This window comes from Trichoderma gamsii, assembly GCF_001481775.2.
Source record: "Trichoderma gamsii strain T6085 chromosome Unknown Scaffold_1.2, whole genome shotgun sequence".
NCBI lineage: Eukaryota > Fungi > Ascomycota > Sordariomycetes > Hypocreales > Hypocreaceae > Trichoderma > Trichoderma gamsii.
The window spans coordinates 1,628,514-1,649,272 of NW_020171338.1; the positions used below are offsets into that span (position 1 = coordinate 1,628,514).

A 20,759-nucleotide genomic window follows, 5' to 3' on the forward strand; every position below is an offset into this window, starting at 1 on the left:
CTTATGCCATAGTGTCATTACTCTGTGTCTTCATCAGACTCTTCCTCTTCCTCTTCTTCATCGTCATCATCCTCTTTCTCTACTTTCACTTGGGAGTGGTTGACTCCAACTTGCATACGTCTAGCGACATACCACTGGGCTACAATGCCAACAGACAGCGAAAGAGAGTCCTTCACCCAGCCGGCCACCCATTCTCTAGGGTCAAGCTCACCGGTCTCAACAATGCTCCGGATGTCCTCGTGGACACGATTATGCAGGGACTCTTCGTCTCCAGATTCAGGGGTCATAGGACGAGGAGCCTCAAGCCAGCGGGCCCATTTGGCGGGGAAGGGCTGGCTGATGGTGGCGTACTCGATTTCATGGACCGGGTCGACAATGAAAATGGCAAACCGGAACTCTTCATCCTTCTCCTCTTCCACCTCATCTGATTCTTCTTTCTCCTTTTCTTCGGCGGAAGTTCGACCGAAAAGGGTCTTGTCTTGGTCAGTAACAATGGCTTGGACAGACAAGAATAAATCCGAGGTTCGGATAGCACCAGGCTCGCCGGCACCCGATCTTGCCTCCGCCCTCACAGCTTCGATGCCTCCCTGTGAAGCAAAGTACTCAGTCGCAAACGACTCTGCATTGACGCGGCAAAGCTTTGTGCCCTCGACAAGGCCTTTCACCACGCCCAGCTCTCGAGGCTGATCAACTTGTCTCCACCAAGGGCCGTCGTCCCAGCCGGCAGCGCTGTCGCTAGACCGCGGGTGGCTGCTTTCATGACCTCTCTGGACAACGTGGAGCTCACCGCCTTCGACCTGCTGCATAACATCGGAGAAGACTTCGTAGATGAGAGGATCGAGAGACGGATATCCAACCAGATCGTGGGTGATGTGAATAAGGAGGCGCTCGTGAGAGCCAATAGGGGGAGCAATGGTGTTGATAATGTTGGATAGGGTTGGAAGTGCACGGTTGCGAATCTCATCGCCTGTAGTCAAAGGGTTTAGTCGCTGTGTTCGTGCTGCGCATAGGTAAAACTCTTGACTTACCGTAGCTCTTCAACACATTCACATCAATACCGCTTCCCAGGCCTTTGACCTGCTCTGCCCACTTCTTTGCCTCTTCATTCTGCTGAATCTGGCTATACGCAGCCTCAGCCTGCTTCATGACCCCGGTCGCGGTCGACAGGATTCCACCCCACCACCCTCCTCCGGCTTGCTGAGGCGGCGCCTGTTCCACCGGTCCTCTCCTCTCCGATTCATGGAGCTCGGAGCTCGTGGCGCTGGGGGTGAAGGAGGCCCTGAGGCTCCGGGAGCTGTCGGTGGACTTGCGCGCAGCAGAGGCCTTGTCGTCGCCAATAGGAGGGGTTGCCGTCGAGCGTCGCGCAATCGTCTCCTTAAGACGGGGTGTGTGTGGGCGAGACGCGGGCTGGGGAGCAAGCTCCGATTCGAGGTCGGCGAGGATATCGTCGTTGCCAATTGCTTTGGCGGCGGCCGAGGTGGGCTTCTTGGACGGCTTCTTGGCCTTGGAGTCGTGGCCAATGCCCGAGAAGAGCTCGTCGAGATTGTCGTCGGCGGGCGCCGCCTTTGACTTCTTGGAGGCCATGGCGTTATGCGAGGGATTGTTTGTCTATCCGGACTAGATGGGATTCTATGGCCGCGTATGCAGCTGGATGGGTTGATTCATTCACCGCTGCCAGACCGAAATGTTTGGTGGATGCGCAGTGTTTGCTGCTTGGAGCTACCTTGCTTGGTAGGATTATGGCCGATACGAGCACGGGGGTGATAGCGTGGTATGCAGCGGTGGGGTACTAAGTCGTTGCAGGTGGTGACGATACACTTGTATGCAGTACAGCAAGAGACTTTGAACAGTCAGCAAGACAAGTTCAGGAAAAGGTACTTGTCTGTACTGCAGGCTAGTTCGATGAAAGCTTACACTTGATTGACAAAGAGTGGAATAGATGCACAATAACGTTTTACAGCAAGATCCAGCTTCTGGCAGAGGCGGATGCTTGTGGAAGGGAAAAGGACAAGAACCAAAACAAGGCGCTGTGGAGGAATGATACAGCGGCGGATCTACGTTGGCGGGAACATTCGCGCAAAGTCACAGCAGATTCAGCGGGTCTTGCAGCGGGCTAGCGCGCCATAGGCCTTATTTGCTGCAGAGGCCTTTGTGGCGGCCTCTCTACCTAGAGAGAATAGAAACGAGTGGTGTTAGTGCTGCTTTTGGCTTTGTAGAGGGAGCAAAAGCACGCTAATCGGCGCCCAAGGCACCTAACAATCCTCATCTTCAAAATCACGTGAATGATGTCAATCATTCAAACGGGAAAAAGGGTGCAAGTACCCAGTACCTACTAACAGGTCTTTGTATAAACGGAGCGATGCTGGCGCTGCCCCTTGAACATGTCTCCAAGTCAGCGTCCCCAGCCTGTGTTGTGCGTTTATTCCCTGCCGGATCTTTTCCCTATATAGATTCTTTGTAGATAAAAAGCAAGCTTTGCGTTTGTGATACGCGGGCGAGGGCGCTCCGCCTGGACCGGAAAAGGCAGTTTGTGAACAAGTGCTGATTGGATGGAAACCCCGGAGATGGGACTCTTTGCTTTTTTTTTTTTTTTAGCAGCAGTGCATGTACTGAATACTTTCCGTAGTGGGTGGTGCGCTGGCTACTTCGAAGTGCGCGGGAGGTACGTACCGGCGGCGCTGGCCAGTCACAGCGCAGCATGGCCTGCCAGGCTTATTCGATCCACGGCAGTTCTGAGAAAAAGACTCCTGGGAGAGCACTGACAGCGTGGAAAAAGGCTGCCCTCAGAAATCTCTGATATCCAGCTCACCGCGGCATCATCGCAGCAGCGGGCGGCGGCTCTTATTTTGTCTGCCTATTGTCCCTGATGTGCGTCTTTTGCCGCAGCTGATTGTCGATTGCTATTGTTACTTTGTTGGCGGGAGGAAAAACCTGCTCGCTCCGGCCGGCACGTCACGCTTCATTCGCCTCTCACTCTTGATACAAAGCATCTCCATCAACACTTTGACGGGCCCTTTTCACTCTCTCCCCTTCATCATCACAGCATCTCCTTCTTCTGCACTTTCTCTTTTCTATAAAACTCTCCGCTCATCTTTTGCGGAATTGCCCTGACTTTCCAGACCCCATCTCATCTACACTGCCTGTTGTCCTCTTACACCCCTTTAAAGAACCTTTCTCGTTTCCACCACAGGCTGCGGCCTGGCATCATGGACCGCGCTCGCCGCCCAACAACAAACCGCCGCAAGCCTCAGGGAGTTTCTTCGTCTCCTGCGTCTGGTTCAGACGCTTCTTTTGAGCGCAACCAGTCGTCCGCCAGTCCCATCATGGCGCATGCCACTAACACTCCACAAACCGCACAGCAAAACCGGCGCGCCCAAAAGACTCTTCAGCCCGCTTTCACTTTCTCAACGCCAGGACCAACCACCCGGCCTTTGAATCTGAGAAAGAGGTCAAAGACCATGGATGACTACAACATGGCCGAAGAAGATTATGAAAACGACAGCCCCAAAAAGGGCGGTCACAGTCTGCGCAAACGCGCGCGTGTTGACTACACGTTTGAGCAGATTGACGACGACATTGACTTTTCAAGCGCCATTTCAGGCCCAGCATCAGCATCTGCCTCTGCCCCTGCGACTCGTAATAGGAGACGAAGGCCGGATAGCAACAGCTACGATTCTGAGGATCTCTACAGTTCTGGGCTCAAGAGGAGAGGCGCCTCTGTTGATGCTGACACGCCGTCCAGCCGGCGCCGCAATCCCGCCAGAAAGACGTCCGAGGCGAGAGCCTACAGGGACGAGTACGACGACGACGAAAACAACGTCCAGGACACCATCGAGGTGGGCGTGCTGTATTCCGACTCTGAAAAGTCCGACAGCGCTCACATGGACATCTCCAATGCTTCATCGACGGACCTGTCCGTTGATGCCCCACAAAAACCTACACCAGCCCTTTCAGGCTCTCAGCACCACGACGGCGACCTCAAGTCTGCCGACCATGCCGCAGCGCAGGCCACAGCAAATCCGGGTTTGAAGCAGCCTGTTTATCCGACTGCCAATGCTGCTGATTCTGCTGCTGATTCTGCTGCTAATTCTGCTGCTGCCTCTGCTACTGGCCCTGCCTCTGCCTCTGCGGCCGCTGACACCAGCATGCCCCAGCAGCAGTCTGACCGTGCGAGTCTACCCGATTCGGCCGCACCAGCCTCACCCACTCATGGGAACCCGGCTGAGCCACAGCCCAAGATTCACGACGCCGACGCCACACGCACTTTTAGCGACGACATGGCGGCACCACCTGAAAGCTACGCGGATGAGCTCAAGTCTCCACGCAGCAGCACGCCGCAGACCTCTGGCAGCGCCGTCGTCAACAATGATCGTGAGGGAGAGCCCGGTGTGCAGCCTGTGCAGATGCCGTCCACGCCCTCCACTCCGCCGCCGGCAATGCATGCGACCGCAGAGGCCAATGACACGGCCTTGACACACGCGGCTGAGAATGACACTCCCGCTGAAGAAACTGCATGTGTTAAGCCTCTTAACCTACTTCCCGAACAGGCAATTCCACAGGAAAACCCTGAGGCACCACCAGCAGGCGACTCACTTCCGCAGCCGCAGCCGCAGCCTCAGTCTCAGCAAGAGTCCCAGGCCCAGCCTCAACCACAAGAGCCGCCATATTATCCTTCGGCAGCAGCGCACTTGATTACACTCACTGCGCCAGCGGTGCCGCAGCCTAAGACTCAAGTACAGGCGGAAGAGGCACCCAAGCAGCAGACACCGGAGCAAGACTCCAAAGCACCCAGCCCTCCTCCCATCACAGTCACTCCAGCCAAAGACGAAGCCAATGGCGCCCTGGCGTCTCCATCAATATCTGCTCTCGGCTCCACAACATTGGACGCATCCCAGTCAACGAGCACTGACACCACATGCACCGAGCCACGCGTGTCATGGCCCGAGGACGGTGCCGACGTTGCTGTCAGCCCACCATTACCAGAGATCCAAGTTCAGGTTGAAGCCACAGTCATGAAGCCTGCAGATCAAGCGCCGCCATCCCAGCCCTCTGAGCGAGGCCCGTTTAAGCCACAGCCTCGACCTGAAGGCCGGTGGGCTCATCTAACTCCATATATTGATGGAGAGTATGTCGCGTATCCCGAAAGGAAAGCTCAGCCAGAGGATGAAGTCACTACCAGCGAGGACCAAACGGCTGATGATCGAGAGGCCAATGACATGGAGCCAATGATTGATGACAACGACGACCTTCCGGATGCTGCCGGGATCGAGGCACCCACGCCCGCTCTCAACACACCCTTACGGGGCTCTCCTATGCCCGATTCAATCGACCCCACTGCCTCTAATTCTCCGGCTGCCGGTGGAGATGACGGCGACGACGTTGATGTTACTGAAGAGCCGCCCGAACGCAGTCGGTCATTCCGCTATCGCAAGCTCAGAGATCCTAATGAATATCTCGCCGCCCTTGAGAATTTAGAGGATATGTCAACAGAGGATCTTTACGAGGTCTTGGAATCCATCAACATTTCACTTGTTCAATGGCAAACCGAGTGGAACGGACTGGGCAAGATTGTCGATGACTACGAAAATTCGCTTCGCCGGCGCGTGGCAGATGTCAAATATGAGTCGCGAACACGCAACTTCCACCAGCATGGCGTCAACTACGAAGAACCTGAATTTGTTGTAAAGGGATACAGGTCCAAGGACAGAGAGGGCATGACTGAGACACGCTACCTGCAAAACCAGGATCGAATCATGGCAGCCGCTTATGGATTTGAGTATGACCCACATCCATCCAAGATTGGCCGCCAGAACCCAGAGACACAGCAGGCAGGAATCATGACCAGGGGCCGTTCCCTGCGCAATCAGCCAAAGCCTACAGCCAAGGCGACCGAGGCAGACGAAGTCACCGGCAAGCGACAACGGAAGCCCGTTCAATTGTTCGATCCGGCAACGCAGGATGTTAGTCGCAGCTCAACACCCGTCCCAACCACCAGACCCAGACGGCGTAGGACTGCCAATGCCGACAATGATGAAAGTCAGGTCTCATTTGCTGCCAGTTTTAATAGCGAGGCCATCTCAGAGGACGAGGGTGGCGACGGCAGGAAGAGACGCAATCGTGCAGCACGGCCCAAGGCAAATGTCCCCAGCATCGTCGAAGAGCTCGTGCCTGCTCCTCCAAGCGAAGATTCCTCTGTGCGCGAAACACCATCAAGATCGGGCCGTAACAAGCGAGTCAAGCAGGCCCCCAAGTACGACGAGGACCCACTGGGCTACCACTTCGTTGAAGAAGAGCCGCCCAAGCGTCGCCATCTGTTGACTCTCAAGATCCCCAAGGGTAAGAACATCAGTGAGCCGTCTTCTGCGATTACAGACAACGGCGATTCGCGGCCATCGACAGCCGACTCGGATTCCACTTCGCACACTGCCGAGTCGTCGTATTCGTTCCGCCCCAAGCGACAGAAGCGATTCCGCGACGACGCCGAAGAGAGCGAGGAAGCCTCTCAAGCTCCCACAAAGAAGAGGAACAAGCGCATCAACGTAGCTCCCTCGGTCGGAGTAGAAGAATTCCCTCCGATGTTACCGGAGATGCTCGAGCCAGAAGCGGCACTAGGACCCAATCGCAAGATTCAGAAGATCAAAGTTGTTCGTACTACACCCGCGAGCCGCAAGGGCACACCATCGTCGCTGCCCAACGGTGAAGAAGCTGAGGAGGCACCAAAGGACTACAAGAATATGACCAAGTCGGAGAAGATGTCAGCGTCGATGAAGAGTAAGTATCACGCTGTTGGAGCACGCTGCATGTTTTGTCGCATTCAGCTCGCTAACAAACTATTTCAGGTCGCTGGGCCAATGGCAACATGGCTGGTGCTGTGGAGAAGCGAAAAGCGACACTCGCTGCGAAAAAGGCCGCGCAGGCCGCGGCCGAGCAGAGGGTTGGGCTTATCGCCCCCAAGCCCAAGATGAAGACGGCCAAGAAGGAGCCGGTTGAGCACAATCAGATGCCGCCGCCCTTTGCCCCTCAACAACCACCACAGCACCTGCACGGAATGGGATACCCGTATCCTCCATCATAGTTTGATGTCGTTTTCGATTTTGCCAAAGAGAGGCGAACATATGACTCGGCTTAAAGAAGCCAAAACCAAAAAAGCAAAGCTCAGGTCTTATCTTACAGCATCATATTTGCTTGTTCGATGTTTATACCACCGCCTTTTTCTTCACCGCGGGGATTAGCCTTTTTTTATCTCAACCCGCCACTAGCGATTCATGTATCATACCTGGGCGTCGAACCGTGTTTGTGTATTGCCAACAGACTTTGCCAACAGATTTGGCAAATGCAACTTGCACACACCAAAAAGAGTAAATACATACTTGAAAAAGAAAATTTTTATTAATCATTCAGGGGAGGGGGGGGAGGAGGGAGGAAGAGAAGGGGACGCTATAATTGTGGGAGGAGCTTTTGAAGAACTGGGAAACGCTGCGTTTGGACATTTGTATATGACTACCTCTTTTTCGTTTCTCTGTTTCTTGTCGTTGTCTTTTTCTTTTTCTTTCTGTTTTTTTTTCCTTTTTCAGCATTGGGACTGGCTTTACAGAAAAAAAGCATACAGCTGACTGGTCAGCCCTCGGCGTTGGCGGCTTCCCCCCAAGAATGGTGGATTTTATACAGAGGGAAATACTACTTTTCTTTTCTTCTCTCCAAACTTTTTTTTCTTGTCTGTTATCATTTCCCTGCTTGTTTCTGTTTTTTTCCTCGTCTACACCAAGTATATAAGAGAGGACCACACACAGCTTGTTCTTGAGCAAGAACACGGATACACGGTGGTGGGGCTGGACGATGCTTCTTGTTTTTTTCAAAGGCATGCTGGTGGATGTAGCTATTTCTCTTGGTTTCAATAAAACACTTCTTCGACTGTTGAAAGAAACTTTCTGTGCTGTAGTTGGCTTGACTGTGTTTTTGATCCCTGGCGGATGATGTAATAATGGAGTGATGCTTGTCACGGCGAAATATCCATAACGTATAAACCGTTCACTTGCATTACAAAAGAGTAATTGCAAGAATGCAGAACATCCAGTTTTATAATTGTAGACGCTCACCTCAAATTTGGTCTTTCACAATAGCATGCATAGACAGATTGAACAGGCTTTTATCGCGAATATCTTCGCTTGAATATTCATACAGGGTAATCAACCGGCGAAATCTATCAGTGCTAGTAGTCCGTATGCTGACCCTGAGGACTTCCTAGATGGGCGAGGCGAGCCAACTAATTTGTGGGTCCTTTATAGTGTCTTAAATTTTATTTTAATATTGGTGATACTTAGATAATATTGGTACTAGAATTCAAAAAGGTTGCGCTATCTTTTAGCAAGCCAGTAAATTAGAAGTGTCTCAGATTTAGTTACGAGCAGGATGAGAACCAAGAATGTGTGGACTGTTACAGTCTAAGTAATTTAGAAAAAACGTGGTCTGGTAGCCATCTTTAGGTGTCACATTGGTCAGCTGCAAGAGCCGATGATTGCGTTCCAGTGTTAAAGCAAAAAGGCATCATGAAAAGTCGTTTCACCCGGCACTGTTTGATGAGAACGTAGGACTTGGATATTTTTTTCTTTGTCCGTTTGATGCGATACCTGATATTGAATCATCCTTACACGCCGCAACCGAAATGCAAGAGCCTGCCAATCCAGCGACTTTACTTTCCCGTTTCCTCCCCTCCCATTCTTTCCCCCCGAGTCAAAAATAAAAAAAGAAGAACTCCGGAAGGGTGGGGAAATAAGAGGCAGAAAAAAAAATATTTCCACGCTTCTATAAGATCGCATCGGCGGGGGGGACTTGTTCATTTATGTCTTTTTTTGTCTTCCTCCTCTGTCTCCACTGTATAAAGTAAAATCTCCCTCCTTCGTAACAACCTCTTACATGACGACACCGGAGTTGCTGGCAATACGCTGGAGAAGAAATGTTAGGATATGCGGATTCTCGAGAAAAAAAACATATTGTAGGTAGCACTTACGGGCCACAGCTCAGCAGCCTCCTTGCCGACGGGGCCGGTGATGGCAGAGCCCTTCATCTCACCCTTGGGGTTGACGATCTGCAAAATTGGATTAGCCCATGTCACAACATCGATTTGGCGAATAGATTTGAATGGCGCTCTCAGCCTCAAAGTGAAACAAAAGACCACCATTCGAAACGCATATTTCAGGGTACACGTACGACACCAGCGTTGTCCTCGAAGTACAGGAAGACACCGTCGAATCGCTTCCAGGGCTTGGCCTGTCGGACGATGACAGCGGGGTGGACCTTCTTTCGCAGCTCAGGCTTTCCCTTCTTGACGGTGGCCATGACCATGTCACCGACACCACCGGCGGGGAGACGGTTCAGACGAGCACCGATACCCTTGACGGAGATGATGTACAGGTTACGAGCACCTGAGTTGTCGGCGCAGTTCATGACGGCACCCACGGGAAGACCCAGGGTCATCTTGAGCTTGCCACCAGGGGCACCACGGCTGTATGACACATTGTTGTCAGTCCACGGGTTCTCTTCGACAGACTGATCGTGTGCAGTTTTCTCGGTTCTCCTCTCTTATTTCGCAATTCCTCGACTAGGGGATCATCGAAAGACTGATGCCGGTAGAAGCAAAGGCCTAACTGTTGCTCTCTCAATCGGATCCGATTTGTAACTGCGTTTTGACGTTTTGACGCAGGCTCGATTCGTTGAAAAATTGGCGAGAAATTTCACTCGTCGGTGCGTAGAGTAGATCCCAAAAACTCGTTCAGATTGTCTCATCGTGACGGACAAATCCATCCACAAAATCCTCCTCTTGCCCGGCTTCTTTTCCAGTAATTGTGTTGATCTCGTCGGGGAAATTGCGAAATAAAGAGAGAGAAGGAGGAATATCCTGCTGCACGTTAAGATCGACTTACGATTGCTTGGCCATTGTATCGGAGGGTTTGGGGGCGTTGAAGTCGTGAGAAACGTGGAGTCGCGAATTGCCGTCGTCAAGCTGCGTTTGGAAATTTTCCTTCACTCAGTACCTAGGTCTTAGAAGCCCTAAAACAAGTTGTGGCTCTCCGCACGTGACTTATCCGCCATTTGTAGCGGAAGTACGTACCTACTAGGGTCGCGGCGATAGATCCGCTCTTTTTTACGCCAATGATGGAGCTTTGCAGAAACTTGAAGCCCCACTCCTTTTTCTGCTCTTCAGGCTATTATCCCACGCTCGACGATTGGGTAAGGTAGACGATGACGATGCTGTGTTGTTTGACATGTGGTGGCTGCTGATTGTGCCAATTGATGATGCTAATGCGACATGATATAGATCACTTGCATTCATATGCGAGTATGGTACACACAATGACAATTCCCAGTTGCAGATCAACCGGCGCCTAACTAACATGTGCGAAACTACACAACTTTGGAAAAGAGGATACAAGGCCAATGTCCTTCTTTCAACATTTGCAGGAAAAAAACAAGTGTCGGTTAAAATAAGCGGTTCTGGTATCCAACCGGTTTACCATCGGCTCTGAGCAACACGCCTCATTGAATCTGATGGATGGCGTCTAACGGATGGCGTCTAATTCCCATCCCCAGGGTTGATAATTTCCCAGGTCCCAGTATCTGAGATGGGCGAATTGTCTGCAGCCACTGCGTTGGTCTCTTGCTTCCCCATTCCAGTACTCGTGCCTCCTTGGGTGCCCTCGACGTTGTTGTTGTTGCTGTCGTTATTGTCATTGTTGCTGATCACCGTCAACCTGTATGGGAGATCGCCATCGTTATCTCCCATGTATGATTCCACGGCAGGACTGCTGGCACATCAACAAGAGATCAGCTCAAGGTGTGACATACTTACGGATACTTTGGTGTCTCCTTAGACATATTTGAAGGATTATTACGATAGAGTATAATCTTTTTAAGGATGAGCTAGTGGAAGTTTGCGTTTGGAACATATATCACGAAGATGGCTCTCACGCCGGGGCAGCATCATCTTCTTAAATCTCCCTTCTTCCGGCGGATGGCCCATATATCCAAGTGAGACACGCATCTCAATTGCTACCCCAACTATCGCTCGCTTCTTCAGGCTCAAATCATCAAGACATGGTGGCCAGCATTGTCGCCAATGATACTGCACCACATCTCCTCATGCGGCTCTGTTCAAGCACCACGACTTACTATTCTCTGACCTTCCAACTTGACCAAGGCACGTGGCCACGCTCAATTCAAGTCGGTCAAGATGGAACGTTTGTAATGTGTGTATCAACCATCTTTACGGCCAATGAGTGAGACGACTTGGTCTGCACGATTGCTGTCGATGCTGGGTATCTGCATATGGTGTGCATTGAATGAGGTCATCTCGGTCAGTACGCTTGGACGTATCCGGCCTCTCGAATCTTCATATACTGGCATGAAGCCCATCCTCTATCCGTCACGATGATTTTGCATAGTAGGCACAATTGGATGCACGAAGAATCTGCACCCGACCGGTGAGATGAATGATGCAGCCATACCTGCACGGCGCGCGGTAAGCGCCCATATGTCCCCGGGCTTGCGAAATGCAGCGCAGCACGCATGCATTACTTCGCTTAAGCCCGTTCTTTATCGAGGGCAGTGTGGAAGCCAATCTTGTGGGTATAAGCTGCAAATCTTATCAGGACATGATGGCGGCCATGTTTCACCTAGCGCCTGTTGAAAGGACATCGATTCTATTCTTTTATATACGCTCAGTGTTGCTGGAAGATGGGAACCAACATTGTTTGCGGTCTCTGCGCCAAGATCTGGCTAACGGGCCGAATGGGTGTCTTTTGGATGCAATTAGGCCAAGCTGTTCTTTTCCCGGTCTCAGAACTTGTTGGCTGCTATAATGATGCTATTGTTGCCATGCTAGCGCTGTATGATTCTGCAGCTGTGCAACTTTGCCGCAAACTTGAGCTACGATGCTTCTGGGTCTTTGCCTGATTCGCCATCCCCCACCACGTGCGGGGTGATTCTAGTGGCGCAGAGTGGATCGAGCTCTTATGAACGATTCGATGGCCTGGTTCCCAGCACCTCGGGCTCAGAAGCCAGGCGAAAGGGTGGCATCGAAATCCTAATACCTACTCTGTAAGCCTCCATATATATATTTAGCGAAGACGCACTCTGTCGACATTGGGCATTATTCGTAAAGCACGTAGTCGCCCGAATTGGTGCCCAGAAAGAGGAGTCATGAAAGTTCAATAGCGAATCCTCTCAAAGACTTCTTCAGCCACCACAAAAGATAAAATCAGCGGATGTTGAATTCGCCTCAACAAGCAACTTTTACTCCCTGACGGCGATATCAGCGCGGTTAAAACCACGTCTTGGGAATGGATTTTCCCACAACTTCATCAAACGCTCATCTTCATCGACGTCAGACGGTTAATTACAAAGCTTTGTGAGTTGTTCGATTCTGATAAGATGAAATGCACACCTGGATCGAGGTGACGTGCTCTTGGCGTAGAAGTTAAATCACGGAAGCGGTAAAAGGTGGGGGCCGGCGCCGAACGCCGTCTCATCGAAACTCGTCCTACAGTCCTTGAGCTGAAAGCCATTCGGAAATAAAGAGGCACTTGGGAAGGTTTAAATCCCTGCCTCTCTGTCTATGTATGTGCATTCAGTAAAGTGCAAAGTCCATATGGAGGTATATATACGCCAGGAGCCGCCACCAAATAGGAAATTCGTGTAGGTCAGGAATTCAATCCCAGAAACACGATCCCGGTCAAGAATGTCTCTTGCACAGCTGCTCATTGGCTTGCAAATGATGAGATGTGATGGGAAGCCCAGGCTGTGTCGCAAGATAGCATACAAATGCTACGCCATTGAGGGATCCTATTCCCTCCGCCGTCAGCTACATAGTGTGTTGCTAGCGAGAGCTGATGACAAATTGAGACCGCCTAGGAGTACAGACCATGGGCGTGCCGTGGTTCACATGTCTCGGATTCTAGAACCCAAATTCCGTGCTGTGGGGCTGTCTGCACCCACCAAACGATGCTCGTACCAGATGGCGTTGCAGAATAGACGATAGTAAGCAGTGCAATTCAATGCATTTTAATACCCTTGGAAAGAGGGAGTTTCTGTAGCCATTCATCTGTTTAAGACTCTACACTGTTCCCGACCAAAGGCCATTATCACCTGCCTAGTCATTGTTAGTCCAGCTCCATCCAAGCTGCTTATGTGGCGGTGCGGTCCCCGTATGTGGTATCTGGTGGTGGAGAAGCAGGCTCTCCAGGCGTTTATCCGGTGGAACACCATCTCAGTGACTTCCTAGTTCTCTGTGCTATGCATGCCAATGGCGGCGCCCATTATATGGAGTCTGTTGATATGAAGAAACCGCAACTCTGACGCTCCAGGGCTGCTTTGCCGCAATACACGCCCATGGCAAATAACGTTTCAGCAGCAGCCCGATTTGGGCAATGTCATCGTAATACTAGCACATAGTCGCCAGGCCACCGCGTCTCCACCGCCAGCCCACTGTGGCTTGAACCTTTCGCTGGGCCTTTTGGTGCACTGAGTCTCTCTCTCCCCACCTGCGCCCGGAGCTCGACGACTCGCCGGTTTCTCTCCCTTCAACCTCAATCGAGCTTCGCAGAGCCGTCCTGGTCAAGCGCCTGCATCCATTGCAACGCCCGAGCCGCCGCAGCATTGATGCGATTCAGGCCCCCCCTTCACGTGCGCCCCGCGGATGAGCAGACCGGCGGCTCCTTTGGCTTCAGACTGAGCCCTGCGACATATTAGCCTCTTGTCTTGTGCGCTTCTTCTGGTGCTTGTCGTGAGGCCGTCGACACACGCGAACCGACCCCGGGCGACGAGTGAGAGACGGGCAAATGGCGGTAAATTTCGATTTCGGCGCCTCTGCGACGTCGCCGAAGCACAATATGGCGGAACATAGTGCCTCTTCGCCGCATCATCCGAATAATGTCACCATCTACCAGACGACCGGGCCAGACGCCCACTTTGGCCCCATCTTGGCCCCGGGTGACTCGGGATCACCGCTGCTGAATCCGCGATCCTGCGTCACCTGCCGGAGGCGCAAGGTGCGATGCGACAAGCAGATGCCCTGCTCCAATTGTCGGCGCGCCTTGATTCCCTGTGCATTCCCCGCGCCCGGCCGAGCGCCGCGCCAGCACCGGCCCAAGGACCCGAATGCCCCTCCGAAACCGACGAGCCTGCGCGAGGTTGAGCTGGTCAAGCGGCTGAAGAAGCTGGAGGGCATCGTGGAGGAACTGAGTGGCCAGATCGAGGTTGAGACTGGCGGCAGGGTTTCATCTACCGCGAACTCGCCCTCCAACGAAGGCTCGCCCACGGCTCAGCGACCGAAATCCAGCAGCTTGGGCGCATCTGCGTCGGGGGTTGTTGATTTTGGCGACAACCATGCCACTGGCGAGGTCCCCGAGTCTCGTAAGATGAGAGAGAGCCGGAAGCAGCTCGGACGACTGGTTTTGAGCGATAGCAAAGGCAGTGCTCGCTATGTTAGCAGTGGATTCTGGTCCAAATTGAACGATGAGGTATGGTCCCCCATTCATTTGGCCCGTGGTTCAGGTGCTACAAGCAAATATCAAATTGGGCTCTAAACTAAACTAAACTAAACTAAATCATGTGTAGCTGGATGCAATTCGCGAAGAAACACAGAAGCTTACCGACGAGGATGCCGACGACTCTGAGTTTGAGGAATCGCCGCCCATCGATTCACCAGCCACCGCTGCAAGTTCCTCATATAATCATCAGAGTAATCACCAAAGCTTCATTCTAGGACATCAATCTCTCGATGCCAATCTAAGGAATTTTCATCCTGTAGCCTCTCACGCCACGTTTTTGTGGTCAGTCTATCAGGAAACTGTTGATCCTCTACTGAAAATCATCCACGTCCCAACCATGGATGCCCTATTACGCGATATCCGAAAAGCCCCCGAAAAACTTGCCCCTGGGCATGAATCATTAGTTTTCGCTGTTTATTACGCTGCAATTGTAGCGCTTGAGGAAGGCGAGGTGAGTATCCCAACTGTATTCTATCTTTAAACGTATAACGAATCGCTTTGAGTTAACGCTGCTTTAGATCCAAACCAATTTCGCCGTTACCAAAGAGGAAATGCTTGCGCGATATCGCTATGCTACAGAACAGTCCCTTGCTAAAGCAAATTTTCTAAACACATCGGAACTTGCAGTCGTCCAAGCACTCACTTTATTCCTCCTAGTCGTCAGACGATACGACGAAAGCCGATTTACTTGGTCCATGACCGCTCTCCTAGTTCGGATTGCGCAGGGTCTGGGCATACATCGTGATGGAACAAACTTTGGACTCTCTCCCTTTGAGACAGAGCAGAGACGACGTGTTTGGTGGGCTATTTTGACTTTGGACTTCCGAGCTTCCGAGGAAATGGGCACCGACTTGCTGGTGGCTGATGGAGATTTTGATACCCAGTTCCCTACTAGCCTTAATGATGCCGACTTCTCGCCTGCGAGCACAACAATCCCCCCAGCAAGAGAAGGAAAATCAGAAACTGCAATCTCCTTGGTGAGATTCGAAGTCTGCGCCATGTCGAGGCGCATACGCGACGCGTCTGGCGAGAATACGTCTGGTGCTAGAATTGAAACCGATACAGTTGCGGAGAAAGAGCGGATGTTAGTCGAGCTCTATCAGAACATCGAAGACAAATTCCTTCGGCATCTAAGAGAGGAAGTCGACATTCTGTATTGGGTTGCGGCTATGATATCGCGCATTATCATGTCCAAGATGTGCCTCATAATATATCAGCCGATGCTTTTCCCCGGCTCTGATCACGAGCTCACAGCAGAAATCCGCGAGCGGATCTACATTGCCGCCATCGAAATCATCGAATATAATTATAAACTCAACACCGATCCTAGATGCAAACAGTTTCGATGGTTGTTTAGGACATATACGAACTGGTCTGCGATTGCGTATATACTCGTCGAGACATGCCGTCGTCCTTGGACACCACTTGTCCAGCGTGGCTGGGAGGCGGTCAATGGCTACGATAAAGATTTGGCTGAAAACGCCAAGAGAGCTGACCATGCCGTCGTCTTCCTTCCTTTACGTAAACTATTCATCAGAGCAAGGAGATATCAGGAGTCAGAGGTGGCTCGACTGAGGGCTGACCCCGAAGAAGCCAGGCGCCTGGACCTCGCAGAAAGAGTAAATCCGCCTCGGGCGCGGTTCGACCCAGTTCCAGGCTTAGAAGCCAGGCAGCAACAAGTCAGAGAGACATGGAGAGCAATGGTTCAATTAGAGGGCTCCACGCCGTCCTCATCAACATCCAACCCGCAACATGCGCAAACATCAATGACTTCGTTCATACCCGAAGACTCTAAGCCGTCGTTACATCAGACGCCAGTAACTGGTGCTTCTGGGCCGCACTTTTCACAAAGCAACGCTGTAAGCCAAATGCCTATGAATATGACCGACGATACCATGGAATACATGGACACTTTTATGGCTCAATCCAACGTCCCCATGGCGGAACTTTGGAATGTGGGGATGGTGGCTATGCACAACGGGCAAGCCACCGTGACCATGCCAGAAAGACAGCATGTTCAGGGTAATATGGTCGGGCAAGAAGCAATGATGCTACCGAGCCAACAGCCAAAAGACGACCCACACGTTCCACCATATCTTTGGCCCGAAAACTTTGCGACATCAAATGCAAAGTTTGAAATGGAAGATGCAGACATGCTGGGAGCCAACTTCAATTGGCATGACTGGAACCAGAGCATTCGGGGCTTGGGAATGGAGGGCACGCAATCGAAACAGAGCTGGTGAGAAATCACAAGCTGGTAAATACATTGCACAACATAACTGTTCCAACACCGTGTATGATATCCTGGCCAAGGGAAGCGATTTAATTGCACTTGTCAAGAGAGAGGGGCTGGAAGAGAGTGATTTACGATACGATACCCTTGGGCGAAATGAGGCGTTGTCGTCATGGGAATTTAGATATTGCGTCAATTGGAGTACTGCTTGAATTATATTTCACTCATCTTTCAATTTCACACTTGAATGGTTTTTATTATCAATGTATACGATGAATACGAGTTAGCTATCTGTTGGCACTACGCCAAGTATAAAACTGCACCCCTGAATCCTTCCCGCAGAGCCCCACGTAGTGCATCTCTGTCCCACATGTCAACGAGACAGATATCCATTTTTTGTGAGAGCTGTCTGTAAAAAACATTATTTTCATCTCTACTAAGTTATTTTTTTTTTTACTGTCTATGCTTATCCTGAGGCCCTATCTAAAGGCCCCCTTTTTCACCTGCCTCTTCTCATCTAGGGTAAGTGAGCGCGGCAAGCGTCACATGACGCTAGGTACTGACGGAAAGACCAACAAGAAGGCGCCTGCCGTGATCGTTCTTAGCGGACCGAACTAAAAAAGCTTATCGGGAGTAAATATCGACCGTCTAACAACAAGTGGGATACGTAGCAATCTTCAACCTCACCCGTGGCTCTGCCGTCTTCCTCTCCGACAACTTCGCGCGCGCGCCCTCGAAATCTGCGCCATCAGCGCCATCAGCCTTTATAGCCTCGGAGCAATGGATCCCGGGCGACGAGCCATGATTGCAGACTCTAGATCGTCTGGCCGTCGAGAACCTACGGCGCCGCGACCCGATTCAAACAACCGGGTGTCCAAACCGAGCCGACAAGGCCCGTCGACATCTGCGCGCAATGCTGCCAAGTACCTGACGCAAGACGAACAATCGCGACAATTCGTTGCTGACGAGGACAAATTCGTGCTGAAGCAAGCCAAGAAGAAGGCCGACATTCGGGTGCGCGAAGGGAGGGCGAAGCCCATCGACATCCTGGCTTTCAACCTGCGCTTTGTCGATGCCGACCGCGATGTCTTCGATGACGATGATGCCGACGACGAGATTGAAGTGGCTCCACCTGCAAAGGTCATTCAAGATCTATCTTCTGCTGGGCAGATATCGGAGCTCGACTCGAATATTGTATCTTATCATGTTCTGGAGACAGATTCGCGGAATCGTCGATACTGGGAGGCTTTGCGGACACTATGTGCGGATCGAAGGGCCAAACTCGACCCGCGGGGACACGAAGGGAGAGTCGTGAGCAGCGTTGCAGACGATATAGACAGGATCTTGGCACCAAAAACATTCGACGAGCTTGAGGCCCTGGAGAAGCAGATCAAGACCAAGTTAAAGTCAAACGAAGACATTGATACCGACTACTGGGAACAATTGCTTCGCAGCCTCAGGGTATGGAAGGCCAAGGCCACGCTCGCCCGGATAGCGGAAGACATCGAGGCGAAGAAGAAGGAGCGGCTTGCAAAAAGGGCTCCGCGCTCAAAGGAGCCCTCTAGAGACAGCGGTCTGCCCACTAGTAGCAGCCATAATTCAGGTGGCTCCTTGGCGGCAACAAACAAAGTGGATGCTTATGAAACCGGGAACGCAGACGACTCTCAAGCCACAATGGCACTATACGACAGAGAGGCGGCACGCGGGGTGTCTGAAAATGAGGAAGTCTTTGCGGCTGAGGAAGCCCTGCCTAGTGGCGCGCAACCCCCGCAGTGGACAGACAAGTATCAGGCTCGCAAGCCCAGGTACTTCAATCGTGTGCAGATGGGCTATGAGTGGAACAAGTACAACCAGACGCACTACGATCATGACAATCCTCCTCCTAAAGTGGTGCAAGGATACAAATTCAACATCTTCTACCCCGATTTGGTAGACAAGACTAAAGCACCCACGTTTAAGATTATCCGCGAACATGGTAGGAGACGAGGAGAGTCGTTTGCTGCGGCCGGCGAGGTGGACACTTGTCTCATCCGCTTCATCGCGGGACCTCCGTACGAGGACATTGCGTTCCGGATAGTTGACCGTGAATGGGATTATAGCGCTAAGAGAGAGCGTGGCTTCAGAAGCTCATTTGATAAGGTACGAATCGACCACCATGTTCCCATTACCCGGTTTGCTTTTTTTATCCCCCCTTTCCCTGGCACTGTCTCGAGTCACGCTGGCCAGCTCAGCCAACATGGTAAAAGAGCCGCCACAAGCGCGGCCCTATCTTGCCTAGGCACTCTTTCGTTTAATTGCCTTGACCCTGTCGAGCTGCTAACGCTGTAGCCTTATAGGGAATTTTACAGTTGCATTTCCAGTTCAAAAAGGTAAGCAGAGTAGATAAGGCTTCTATTCGGTTTTTTTTTCCTCCATACGAGGAAAAAGAAAGGAATTAGATCAAAATCGAGGACAAGAAACAGCTGCTAATTGATGTCTGCAGATATTCTACAGAAAGTAAACAGAGAATCGGGGAATGACAGATGCATAGTTTGCTTTCATGCATTAGTCGCCTACCCCTGCATCACAACAGTATCAAAGTTGTCGGGTACGGTCTTTTGGCGTGCTAAGGCGACGACAAGAGGAGAAGAGAGAACCGCAAAGAGCAGGACGACAATGTGCTGAATGATACTACTATTACGAATACCTCGACCCACCAAAGAAGGGGAAACAAGGCTAGATACGCGCACACAGGGAAGAAAAAAACTAGAATGGGAACAGTACTTAATCCAAGGCTAATAAACAAAGGGAAAGAACAACAAAACAAAAGGAAAGGAAAAAGAAAAAAAACAAAAGAATCGCTAATTCGCTGCCACAGTGTCTTTTGCTGGTACCTGTACATCTCTTTCACAGCTTTATACGTAACCACTACCTTGATCTTCGGCTGAGGCTAGCTCGTCGCTCGGGCTTCGAATTCGCGGATGCTGCTTGCCCGTTGCCGGTGGTGGTAGATCTGCGACTGAGGAATCCTGCTGTCCCACTTCTAGGGCTAGAATGTTTCGCGAAGGCTCAGCAGATACCTTTTTCGGTGACCTTGGGGATCCCTCACAGGGGACTCTTTGACATCTCGGAGATCCGCGAGATGATGCATCGATGGGCTCCCCTTTCTGGTGCTCTGGACGAGTCGACTGAGACTTGGAGCCAGAGACCAGGCCTGCTGGAAGCTGAAACAGGACGTAAGGACTATTGGGCGGATAGAGTAGCCGTATGCATGGCGTTCCATCTCCGGACTAGAAGGCTGCTCCTATGCGAGACGGATGGCAATCAAACTTATTGGCTTGACTGAGCTCCATCATTGCACTCGTTTCCGCATCCCCTGACATATACGTACCCGGACACACCCTCTCCCTCTCCCTGCGGCAAGCCTTCAGCCGTTTCCGCGGCCACAGCCTTGACGTACATTGTATAGAAGCATCTGCGGTAGGAGAAGCTTCCACAGCTACGCTATTACCGGGTACCCAGGCAAGACCTTGGATAAAGGGTCCATCAACGAAATCCCATTGGATCCCTCTCCGGCGGCATGCCGATAGCCGTTGCTGAAGGGTAGAGACTCCGCTGCTGCCAATTAAGAGTGTGGACAGAGCTGACTCGAGGCAGAAGTTCAAGTAGCAGCCCGGACATGCCTACAGATGGCAAATGTACGTCGTTCGTATGTAGACCAATAACGGCGGGCTGCCACTTAAAGCCGGGCCAAGACACCCGTGCTCTGCATGGACGTGGAAATTCCGACGCTGGTGGCTTCGGGGAACGGGAAATTGTAGCAGAAAATAGCGACGGCAACATGGGAGATGATCCTATTCACTGCCGCTGAAAGGGAAAAAAGGACAACGACGCTGGTCGCCTCCGTTTTCCTCTCTACTGGTGTCCCCGGCCTCGTTACACACTTGGTCGTCTGGGCCTTCAGCCGGCCGGCCATGTTATCCATATCGACAGCACCCCGGTAC

The 20,759-nt window shown here is 51.7% G+C and overlaps 6 protein-coding genes across 6 annotated transcripts; 2 read left to right on the forward strand and 4 right to left on the reverse strand.

The window, feature by feature from the left end:
* Positions 1-17: 17 nt before the first annotated feature.
* Positions 18-1,584, reverse strand: TGAM01_v200491 (hypothetical protein; the record flags this gene model as incomplete). The annotated part of the gene is made up of 2 exons (XM_018806143.1): positions 18-967; positions 1,029-1,584. 2 exons carry the CDS (start codon positions 1,582-1,584, stop codon positions 18-20), a joined length of 1,506 nt encoding a protein of 501 aa, XP_018660624.1.
* Positions 1,585-3,206: 1,622 nt separating this feature from the next.
* Positions 3,207-7,075, forward strand: TGAM01_v200492 (hypothetical protein; the record flags this gene model as incomplete). Its single annotated transcript, XM_018806142.1, has 2 exons — positions 3,207-6,771; positions 6,840-7,075. The coding sequence occupies 2 exons, from the start codon at positions 3,207-3,209 to the stop codon at positions 7,073-7,075; spliced, it is 3,801 nt and encodes a 1,266-aa protein (XP_018660623.1).
* Positions 7,076-8,909: 1,834 nt separating this feature from the next.
* Positions 8,910-9,934, reverse strand: TGAM01_v200493 (60S ribosomal protein L23; the record flags this gene model as incomplete). Its single annotated transcript, XM_018806141.1, has 4 exons — positions 8,910-8,942; positions 9,008-9,085; positions 9,208-9,502; positions 9,921-9,934. The coding sequence occupies 4 exons, from the start codon at positions 9,932-9,934 to the stop codon at positions 8,910-8,912; spliced, it is 420 nt and encodes a 139-aa protein (XP_018660622.1).
* A 636-nt stretch (positions 9,935-10,570) lies between these two features.
* On the reverse strand, positions 10,571-10,872 carry TGAM01_v200494 (hypothetical protein; the record flags this gene model as incomplete). Its single annotated transcript, XM_024548568.1, has 2 exons — positions 10,571-10,799; positions 10,847-10,872. 2 exons carry the CDS (start codon positions 10,870-10,872, stop codon positions 10,571-10,573), a joined length of 255 nt encoding a protein of 84 aa, XP_024406783.1.
* Positions 10,873-13,832: 2,960 nt separating this feature from the next.
* Positions 13,833-16,786, forward strand: TGAM01_v200495 (hypothetical protein; the record flags this gene model as incomplete). The annotated part of the gene is made up of 3 exons (XM_018806140.2): positions 13,833-14,513; positions 14,611-14,994; positions 15,062-16,786. The coding sequence occupies 3 exons, from the start codon at positions 13,833-13,835 to the stop codon at positions 16,784-16,786; spliced, it is 2,790 nt and encodes a 929-aa protein (XP_018660621.2).
* Positions 16,787-19,670: 2,884 nt separating this feature from the next.
* On the reverse strand, positions 19,671-20,217 carry TGAM01_v200497 (hypothetical protein; the record flags this gene model as incomplete). The annotated part of the gene is made up of 2 exons (XM_018806138.1): positions 19,671-19,998; positions 20,147-20,217. 2 exons carry the CDS (start codon positions 20,215-20,217, stop codon positions 19,671-19,673), a joined length of 399 nt encoding a protein of 132 aa, XP_018660619.1.
* Positions 20,218-20,759: the final 542 nt, after the last annotated feature.